Source organism: Myxine glutinosa, chromosome 7, assembly GCF_964187855.1.
Source record: "Myxine glutinosa chromosome 7, kmMyxGlut1.1, whole genome shotgun sequence".
Classification (NCBI taxonomy): domain Eukaryota; kingdom Metazoa; phylum Chordata; class Myxini; order Myxiniformes; family Myxinidae; genus Myxine; species Myxine glutinosa.
In genome coordinates, this window is record NC_136267.1 from 120,698,803 (window position 1) to 120,709,891 (window position 11,089).

The 11,089-nt window shown below is 53.6% G+C and overlaps 1 protein-coding gene across 1 annotated transcript; it reads right to left on the minus strand.

Moving 5' to 3' along the window:
• Nucleotides 1-4,522: 4,522 nt before the first annotated feature.
• Nucleotides 4,523-10,438, minus strand: LOC137430812 (uncharacterized). The gene is made up of 7 exons (XM_078782730.1): nucleotides 10,389-10,438; nucleotides 9,185-10,140; nucleotides 8,558-9,055; nucleotides 8,318-8,437; nucleotides 6,467-7,030; nucleotides 5,236-5,772; nucleotides 4,523-4,880 (listed from the first exon to the last, which is right to left on the minus strand). Exons 1-7 carry the CDS (start codon nucleotides 10,436-10,438, stop codon nucleotides 4,657-4,659), a joined length of 2,949 nt encoding a protein of 982 aa, XP_078638856.1. The 3' UTR covers nucleotides 4,523-4,656.
• Between the last annotated feature and the right edge of the window lie 651 nt (nucleotides 10,439-11,089).

Below are 11,089 nucleotides of genomic sequence, written 5' to 3' on the forward strand. Positions count from 1 at the left end.
GCCTACCCCTCGGCGTGGCCGCCGCCCACTTGGTGCGTGGAATGATGTCACCATGCCAGTGAGCTTCCGTGTCCGCCACACGCGCCCCCCCCCCCAGAATTCCCGCGCACCTGGAGGGCCAGTTTGCGGGGCAAACGGATGACCCGGCCGAAGCGCCCTCTGGCGACCGGCGGCGTCCGGGGTGCAGAGATGCCAGGTGGGATGCCCCCGGCTGTACCCGGGATGGGTACTGGACCGGGGGGTGGCGTGCCTGCGGTGCTGGGCGGTGCCGGGGGTCCGCCCGCAGGGGCGACGCCAGGGCGGAGCCACCGGCGGTGGGTGGTCCACGTCGAGGTGGGCCGGCTTGAGGCGGTCTATGGAGACCCGGTCAGGAGTGCCGCCGATGTCCAGGGTGAAATGTTTCACCCCGGTCTCCAGCACCTGGAAAGGCCCGTCGTATGGGGGCAGCAGTGGTGTCCGGTGGGCGTCGTGCCGGACGAAGACGTACTCCGCGGTGCGAAGCTCCGGGGCGACATGTGTGGGAGGGTGCCCGTGGTGCGCCGTCGGCACCGGGGCGAACCTCCGGGCGGTCTCCTGCAGCGCAGAACGCTCCTGCGATGATCCGGATTGGTGCTGTGGTGCTGTGGGGTCGGGGAGGAACTCGCCCGGCTCCCGCAGCGGTTGTCCAAAAACCAACTCCGCCGCGGAGGCGCGCAGGTCGTCCTTGGGCGCCGTCCGGAGGCCCAGCAGGACCCAGGGGAGCCTGTCGACCCAGCCGCCGTCGCGGAGGGTGGCCCGGAGCGCGGCCTTCAAGGAGTGGTGGAAGCGCTCGCACAGGCCGTTGGCCTGGGGGTGGTAGGCCGTGGTTCGGTGCAGCTGGACCCCGAGCCCCTGCGCGACCTCCCCCCAGAGCTCCGAGGTGAACTGGGGGCCGCGGTCGGATGAGAAGTCCGAGGGGGCGCCGAACCGGGCGACCCAGGTGGCGATGAACGCCTGTGCGACGTCCGCCGCCGTCGTCGTCGCCAAAGGCACGGCCTGCGGCCATCGGGTGGTGCGGTCCACCATGGTGAGGACATGGGTGAAACCCCGCGAGGGGGGCAGAGGTCCCACCAGGTCCACGTGAACGTGGTCGAACCGACGTTCCGGCACCGTAAACGGGGCCAAGGGGGCCTGGGTGTGTCGGTGCACCTTTGCGCGCTGGCACGCGAGGCACATCCTGGTCCAGCCGCGGACGGCCTTCTGGAGGCCATGCCAGACAAACTTGTCGGCGACCAACCTCTGGGAGGCCTTCGTGCCCGGGTGGGACAGGCCGTGGATGGTGTCAAAAACCTGGCGCTGCCAGCCTGCGGGCACGATGGGGCGAGGCCGCCCGAGGGAGACGTCGCAAACGAGGGCCATGCCCACACCGTCGAAGGGCACCTCGGTGACGCGGAGGCCCGTGACGGCGGTCCGCAGGGCCTGGACCCCGGGGTCGGCGGCCTGGTCCGCCGCCATCCGGGCATAGTCGATGCCAAGGTGGACTGCGTGGGCGACGGCCCAGGAAAGGCATTCGGCCACCGGGTTGTCCTTTCCCGCGACGTGCCGGATGTCCGTCGTGTACTCGGACACGGCCGCGAGGTGACGCTGTTGCCGGGCCGACCACGGCTCAGCGACCTTGCCCATCGCGAAAACCAGCGGCTTGTGGTCGACGAAGGCCGTGAACGCACGGCCCTCGAGTAGATGGCGGAAGTGCCCGACCGCCAGGTGAAGCCCAAGCAACTCGCGGTCGAAGGTACTGTACCGGCGTTCGGGCGGGCGAAGCTGCCGGCTGAAGAACGCCAGCGGTTGCCAGGCACCACGCACCCATTGCTCGTACACCGTGCCCACCGCGTAGTCCGAGGCGTCGGAGGTGAGGGTGATCGGGCGCCGGGGGCGCGAGCGTGGTGGCGTTGGCCAAGGCGAGCTTCGCGCCCGAGAACGCCGCGTCCATCTGCCCGGTCCAGGTAACGTCACCTTTGCCCGGCTTCCCTTGAAGGGCCTCGTGTAAGGGGCGCAGGAGCTGGGCGATGCGGGGCAGGAACCGATGGTAAAGGTTTACCATGCCCAGGATCTCCTGGAGACCCTTGATCGTGCGGGGGCGCGGAAACCCCTTCACCGCCTCCACCTTGGCCGGTAGGGGGACGGCCCCGTGCCTGGTGACGCCGAACCGGCACTTGGCGGGGTTCACGATGAGGCCATGCTGGCCCAGGCGTTCGAAGAGCGTGCGGAGGTGATGAAGGTGCTCTTCGCGGGACGCGCTGGCGACGAGGATGTCGTCCAGGTAGACGTACAAAAAATCCAAGCCGCGCAAGACGCTGTCCATTAGGCGCTGGAACGCCTGAGCCGCATTTTTCAAACCGAAGGGCATCCAAAGAAATTCGAAAAGCCCGAACGGCGTGATGACAGCCGTCTTCGGGATGTCCTCCGGCCTGACAGGAACCTGATGGTAGCCGCGCACGAGGTCCACCTTTGAAAAGAAGGACATGCCCGCCAACCGGGCGGAGAAGTCCTGTATGTGGGGGACGGGGTAGCGGTCGGGGGTGGTGGCGTCGTTGAGGCGCCGGTAGTCCCCGCACGGTCGCCATCCCCCGCCGGGCTTGGGCACGATGTGGAGCGGCGACGCCCACGTGCTCTCGGAGCGCCGCACAATGCGAGCCCCTCCAGCGTGGCGAAATCCGCTTTCGCTACCGCGAGCTTCGTCAGCTCGAGGCGGCGTGCCCGGGCGTAGACCGGTGGCCCGGCGGTGGGGATGTGGTGTTCCACCCCGTGCTTGATGGTCCCCGCCAAGAAGGTCGGCCACGTGAGGGCCAGGAAACCCGCGAGGAGGCGGGTGAATTCGTCCGCTGCCGGAAGCGTACAGATCAACCTAGCCGGAACCGAACCGCTCAGCAAGCCGCTCGGCGAGCCGCTCTGTGAGCTGCTCAACGGGCCGGGCAGCGCGCACGCGAGCGAGCTGAGCGTCTCAGCCTGGACAAGCCTTCTGCGCTTTACATCGACCAGTAATCCATTAGCACATAAGAAGTCCGCGCCGAGCAGTGCCATGGGCACGTCGGCCGTAACGAACGACCAACGGAAAACCTGCCCTCCGAACCGCAGGGAGAGACAGCGTTTTCCGTACGTGCGTATAGACGTACCATTGGCCGCCAGCAACGCGGGACCTCGGCCCGCGGTTTGCTTGTCGGACGTACCAGCAGGAACGACACTCACCTGCGCTCCCGTGTCGCACAGGTAACGGCGCCCGGACAAGGTGTCCGTTATGTACAGAAGGCTGTTTGAATTGCCGACGCTCACAGTTGCCACCGAGCGTCGGCTCGCCCGTTTCCCGACCTGCCGAATGAGCACGGCGGGCGACACTGCCGAGCCTCGTGGCCGAACTTGGCGTGGAAGAAACACCAGGTGGGCGGCTGCGGCGTCGGAGGCCGCGGTTTTCTTCGCGGTGGCGGCGGTGGTGGTGGGTGTGGCGTGGCGGCGGCCACGAGGTGCGGTGCATCAGGGAAAGCCTCGGGAGCGGCGACCGCGCCAAGACTCGCCTGCGTGTCCAAAGCCGCGTAGTATTTGTCGGCCTCGGCAGCGAGCGCACGGGGTTCCGTTAACGCGGAACCGGCCAAAGCGAGGCGGACTCATGCTGGCAGCTGGCGTCGAAATAACGCCCGGAATAGAGCGTTCGGGGTTTCGTCGCCCATGAGCACCAGCATATGATCCATATGGACCGACGGTCGCGTGTCCCCGATATCGGGGAGGTCCAAGAGGCGATCGGCCCGTGCGTCCACCGTAAGGCCGAACGTGGCGAGGAGGAGACGCTTGACCACCTCGTACTTGCCGTCGGAAGGTGGATCCCTTAGGACCGATACGACGTGGGTGGCCGTGCCGGGCCCGAGGGCGGCGACCACGTGGCAGTACATGGTCTCGTCCACCGTGATGCCTCGAAGTCAGAACTGGGCTTCTGCCTGCAGGAACCAAACTTCGGCTTGTGACTCCCAGAATTCGGGGAGCTTGATGGAGACCGCGTTGGTAGCCATTGTTGCGGCGGTTTCGGGTGGTCAGCGACGGCTGACTCGAATGTCGTAGGTCACCAATGAAGTGCGCGGTGCTACGCACGCGACTTGCTACCAAGGAGGAAGCGGACAACACGGTAAGTTTAATGTTCTTTATTAAAAGAGGTCACTGTAGCACTGGCGCGCTCCGGGCTGCGCGCCCGGTGTATATCCTGAGGCCACGCCTACCCCTCAGCGTGGCCGCCGCCCACTTGGTGCGCGGAATGATGTCACCACGCCAGTGAGCTTCCGTGTCCGCCACAACCCCATCATTTTTCCCGGGAGCCACTAACCCCACTAAAACCTGCCGGGTACAACCTTTTACCTCTAACAAATTTAGTTCAAATCCATCCAGAGGTGTAGGTGTGTATAGGTAACACACAGACAGACAGACACTTATGGTTATAGATTACAGATTAACATTCCTGAGACTTGCAATGAAGTGCTTCATGATGTTTCATAGTTTGAAATCAAACAGATGAAAGCAGAGGGCTTGCGGAATGCTTTATATTCTGCATGAAAATGACAATAATAAAAACAATATGGAGAAATTGTCCATTGTATTAAAAAGAGACGTCACCTTGTTGATTTGAAACCACAGCGATTATAACAAACTCGGTCGGGTTCAAGAGGGCCCAACCATTGGGTGCAGGGGCTTCACACGAGCCCGGCGTGACAAACCAAGCCGAAGACTCCCTCCGGGAGAACGTGCCCCTGGTCCACAGGTGGAGGTGAGCTTTTGGGTCCGAGCCGTGGGGGAGCGGCACTCTGGCCTTCTGGTCCCACCAAGCCTTTCACTTCTATCGAGTGTGCCCGTCACTCCTTCAAGGTGCTCCACGTTCCTCGCACCTTTCAGAGGTCGGACATTAAGGTGGCAATTAGGTAAGGTAAGGTATTTATTTTTATCAGGTTAGAACTGTGATATTATTTAAAATGCGGCACTACTCTCCCCATCTCTGAGGTACCATACTCTTCACAGAGTGTGGGTGCTGCCGAAGTAACTTCTTGAGAGTTCTACTCGGTGGTTTAACATCACCTTCCCAGCAGTAGTTAGGGTAGACATTTATTATTTGTTCAGGATGCCGGCGATAGGTCGCCTACTCTTCAAGAAGGACACCGTGGGGATCTTTATCGTCCAGCAAATAATGCCGGAAAGACGGGACACACATTTAACGCCCATCCGAGGGACGGGACTTTGTCTCACCTGGACTTTGTGGGCTTGGTAGTCCCAAGGTCTGAGTGGATTGGAGGTTCTCGACGATGATGGGACCATCTTGGACTTCACTGCTTGTTCTTCCTTTCTCCTTGATTGTCATCTTTTTACTCCTCTTCCTCTCGGTACCCTCTCCATCCTTTCCTTTCTCCTTACGTTTCCTATTTTTACCTTTTCCTTTTTTTTCAGAATTATCATTGTTATTTCCACTTACTGATCTATTTTCATTTGTTTCACTGCCAACCAACTCCACAGCATTCCCAACTCCCTTTCCATCCACCTTAGCCGTATCACATTCCTTCTCGTGTCCTTGCACTGCGGATGCATTCTCTTCCTTGCTCTGGTCTTTCTTCTGATCCACAAAATCTTCCTCGTTTTGACTTTTTTTCCTGTTCTCATTTTCTCCTTCAAATGCAATAAGCAGCTCCTTTTTGACATTCCCAAACTTCCCATTTGTTCTGCCATTCCCTCCTTTCTGCATTTTCTCCGTATTGTCTCTTTGTCCGACGGTACAACAGCTTTGCTTTCCTGTGAGAAGGGCAAGAATATACACCAACAGGTTAGTTTATGCACTGCTGTTATTGTACCATATCCCATGAAATATTGTAATGGGCCATCTGTTTATGACGTACACAAATATGGCGAGTTTTTGCCCCCGACCTATCACACCCCTTCCTCCCCATACTGCCCCCTTCCACAATGCTCTATACATGTGCTCTTCCATCATTTTATTCTCATCCCCTCCCATTTCTGTTCTCTCCCCACTCCACACTTCCTTAACCTGCACTCTTACTCTCTCTCTCTCTCTCTCTCTCTCTCTGATCATTCAACTCTTCCTTTTCTCAATTTAAGCTCCACATCCACGACCCCACCACACACCTTTTTGTGTAATTAATAAATAGATGGCTTTTAATATATAATTATATCATTAATAATACTATTAAACAATTTTAAATGTGACTGTCTCACCAACACTGTGAAATTGATGGCTTTTAATATATAATTATATCATTAATAATACCATTAAACAATTTTAAATGTGACTTTGTCTCACCAAGACTGTGAAATTGATGGCTTTTAATATATAATTATATCATTAATAATACCATTAAACAATTTTAAATGTGAGTTTGTCTCACCAACACTGAAATTGATGGCTTTTAATATATAATTTTATCATTAATAATACCATTAAACAATTTCCAATCTGACTTTGTCTCACCAGGGCTCTGCGAGCTTGGTAGTCCCAAGGTCTGAGTGGATTGGAGGTTCTCGATGACGATGGGACTCTCTTGGACTTCGCTGCTTGTTATCCCTTTCTCCTCGATTGTCATCTTTTTACTCCTCTTCCTCTCGGTACCGTCTCCATCTTTTCCTTTCTTCTTACGTTTACTGTTCTTGCCTTTTCCTTTGTTTTCAGAATTATCATTATTTCCACTTCCTGATCTATTTTCATTTGTTTCCTTCCCAACCAGCTCTACACCACTCCCAACTCTGTTTCCATCCACCTTACCCTCATCACATTCCTTCCTGCCTCCTTGTACTGCGGATGCATTCTCTTCCTTGCTCTGATCTTTCTTCTTTTCCACAAAATCTTCCTCGTATTGACTTTTTCCCCTGTTCTCATTTTCTCCATCAAATCCAACAAGCGGGTCCTTTTTCACATTCACAGGCTTCCCATTTGATCTGCCCTTCCATGTTTTTTCATTTCCCTTGTTTGTATCTTTTCCATCCCCTCCTTTCTCTATGTTCTTTCTTTGTCTGACAGCACCACAGCTTCGATTTCCTGTAACAAGAGGAAGGATATACAGCAACAAGTTATGCTGTCATTGTGACTGTTAGTGTAATGCTAATTATTGTATCATTTATATGAAGCAATTTTATAGTCGCAACCATTTTTGAAACTTGTCATCTGGAATTTGTTCATTACCTCTGCCACGAAGGTGGATGGAGGTTATGTTTTCACTCCTGGTTTTCTGTCTGTCTGCAGGATATCTCAAATACTTGTGGACGAATTCGGCCGAAATTTTCTGGACAGGTTGGGTGTCCGACAAGGAAGAATTGATTAGATTTTGCTGATGATCCGGATCTGGATATGATAATTATTTGTATTTTTAAGTGATTCTTCACCATGGAGAGATGGGGCCAAAAACGATATATATGTAGTATGATATTTCAAAAAGTTGTGGATGGGTTATGACAAAACTAGGTGATGAGTTAGGTGCGTGACAATAACAAGCAATTCGATTTTGGTTAAGGTTCGGATCCAGATCCGGCCTGTCAGTGATGTACAAAACGTAAACTGTTCAGGATGGCGGAGGTATGCACTCTCCTAAGTGCGCATACCTCCACCAGCTAGTTCTGTCTTATACCAATTTGGATTAAAGCAATAACATTTTCATTGTCCTTTTCTTAAAGTAGTTATAGCTTTTACACGTAGCAGGTTTGATGACCACTCCTTTTGCATCTTCAGATGCATCGGGCTGCGAAAAGTTTTTTTGGCGATTGGGTAGAATCCTGGACGGGTCGCCACTCCAGCACAGGATACTCGAATGGCTCATTCATCCCAATAAGCTGGTTCTCAATTTTCCGACCTCGTAAGGTATGACAGGCTGAGTCAACCCACCTGGTGTTAATTCAACGGATGATAGGGGCTTGAACTCAGGACCCTGGGATCTCAAGCCAACCACCATAACCATCAAGCCAGCACCAGGCACAGCATGTGTGATACCATGTCATTAATGACTGCCATACCAAATTGCAATATGGCATGAAACATGTATCAAGCCAGCGTGAACCCTTGTGTCATGGAGCCGGAACTCGTGCCACACAAGGACTTGCTGAAAATGTCCTGATCAACAAGGAGTGCCTGCTACGCATTCAACCTGCGTAGACATCCATTACACGGTTAATGAGATTTCCGACTTGTATCTGGGTAAGGAGCCATTGGAAATCAATGTGCATGTGGTTATAAACACACCAACCCCTCTGTTCGTCCTATTCACAGTACATGGATAAATAAACAACCTTTATTCTCAACCAACATGCCGGAACTTGGGCCTAACAATATTACCAGTGGGAACTTTCCTTGTCGTTGAGCCTCTCCGGGGAGGCCTGCCCCTGCGGCGTGGAATACAAAAGTCTTTGAGCATTTCCTCTTCATCTGTGGCAGCTCCAGCCTTTGATTCACCTTCTAGAGTGTGTAACAGTCAGAGATTAATGTATTTGACTGAAATGATGATAATTATATTGATGATGATTTATTTTCCTTAATTGGAAATGTAGTTACATTCTTATTCAGAATGAAGCTTACCTGTAGTCTTCACCTTAGGTCTTGTTTGTTTAGGAGATTGACTTTCTGTAAGCTTTACAGCAGAGTTAGGACATATCATCATCTCATACACCTCTTCTCTTTCATCGCTCTCCACATCTTTATTTTGTTGATTATTTACATTTTCTTGAACCTCATTCTTGGTTTTCACTTCTGCATCCTTTGACTTCAATTCATATTTTTCAAGTTTATGTTTCACAATATTAGCATGGTCCTCCTCTGGCACAGCAGTGCCATGTCCAATTTGCAGTTCACATGGATCCTCACTGCCTTTGTATTCATTTATCACCACAAGATGGTCACCATCATCTTTCTTGCTCCTATTTCCATTTTGTGATTCTTTTTCCTCAAACACAGCCTTATCGAGGTCCTCTAAAATGTGTCCAAACCTGCTTCTTCTCGAAGTATCATATGGAGGCCTCTTCTGGCCGTTGTCAGTTCCAAGCTGGAAAACTGGCTGGAGTAAGCTTTCTTTGTTAACTGGGAGAACCGAACACAAACAGGTTATAAGACAAAGACGACAAAGTAATATAGGGAGATGATATGTTTTGGGTGAAAAATTAACAGCAATGCATAAAACTTAACTGAAGGTGTGAGAATTTAACCTACATTGTATGCAATTGGATATTCTTCCTTCTTGAAACTGAGATGCCTCCACACTCTGCGACTGCTGCTCCTTCATGCTCTGCGAACTCTGCTCCTCCATGTTCTGTGGATGCAAATCCTCCATGCTCGGCATCCGCTGCTCCTCCACGCTCTGCAGTCGCTGCTCCTCTGTACTCTGCGACCTCTGCTCCTCCGTGCTCTGCAGCCTCTGCTCCTCCAGCCTCTGCAGCCTCTGTTCCTCCAGCCTCTGCCCCTCTGTGCTCTGTGGCCTCTGCTCCTCTGTGCTCTGCAGCCTCTGCTTCTCCAGCCTCTGCTCCTCTGTGCTCTGTGGCCTCTGCTCCTCCAGCCACTGCCCCTCTGTGATCTGTGGCCTCTGCTCCTCTGTGCTCTGCGACGGCTGCTCCTCAGGGCTCTGCGGCCGCTGCTCCTCCGGGCTCTGCGGCCGCTGCTCCTCCGGGCTCTGCGGCCGCTGCTCCCCCGGGCTCTGCGGCCGCTGCTCCCCCGGGCTCTGCGACCGCTGCTCCCCCGGGCTCTGCGGCCGCTGCTCCCCCGGGCTCTGCGGCCGCTGCTCCTCCGGGCTCTGCGGCCCCTGCTCCTCCGGGCTCTGCGGCCCCTGCTCCTCTGGGCTCTGCGGCCCCTGCTCCTCTGGGCTCTGCGGCCCCTGCTCCTCTGGGCTCTGCGGCCCCTGCTCCTCTGGGCTCTGCGGCTCCTGCTCCTCTGGGCTCTGCAACCGCTGATCCTTTGGGCATTGCGGCCGCTGCTCCTGTTGCCTCTGCTCCTTCAGCGTCTGTGGCTTCTGCTCCTCCGGGCTCTGCAGCCGTTGCTCCAGCGGGCTCTGCGGACACTGATCCTCAAGGCTCTGCAGCCGCTGCTCTTCCGCGCTCTCTGGTCGCTGTCCACGTAGGCTCAGAATAAGAGCAGCTGCAAGCTGACTGTCATACGTGCTCTGCACAGGTTGTCTGCAGACAATAGATAACCAGACATTTACCCATGTGTTAGTCATATGATCATGCTGGATGTCTTGCCACAAAAAGCTGTAAAACTTGGTTTAAATTGTATAATTTTCTGGCTCAAGTTTTATGGTTAATGCTTCAAAATCCAATGATGACCACTTTATCTATTGTAAAATGTGATGATTTTACAATATACAGCAAGGAGGAGCTACCTGCAACCATAAGGGAGAGTGAAGAATCACCCCCACACTCACCCGCCTCTTGCTCCTCTTTCTGTGAAAACTAGTTTCAGAGCCAAATCCATGTCTTCTCTTCCAATAGCATCTGGAAAATCATTAACTGCTTGGAAGAAAATGTGACACTGGCCGGAAAGTTCATTGAAAAGGACTACCGTCTGTAGGAAAACCTTTCGACTCCCTCATCTATAACTTGAAGCACAGTGATTTTGAAGAGGACATTTGAAAGTACTAAAAAATAAAGAAAGAATACGAGGAAGAAAATCGAAAGTAAAGTTAATAAGTCATGGTACATTATCACTCCATAGCAATAGAAGTTGGTGAAGTTGCACTTACTGATTGGCGGTGCAGTTTGTTTTTCATTTTAGGATGTGAAGTGAACAATTCTTCAATCATCAGATTTAGAATCATGTGGTTTAGACCCCGAGCACCTTGATCATGGATTCTGAAATTGGAATTTTATTGTTTCACTTAGACGGGCTGGCAGGATGGTCCAGAGGTAGACGCACTCTCCTCTCAGCTGTCTCCCCTGGGTTTGAGTCTCGGAGGAATTCAAAAGAAACCAAGGAGGAGGAAGGATAATAAAATAAAGGCAGAAAGAGGGACGGACCAGAAGGACACAGTGCAACACTAGCTTAACTAAACGGTCTTACTTCACCCCAGGACAAGACAAAAGACAGACTACAAGCACACTTACATGGGGGTTGAGGGCAGGAACG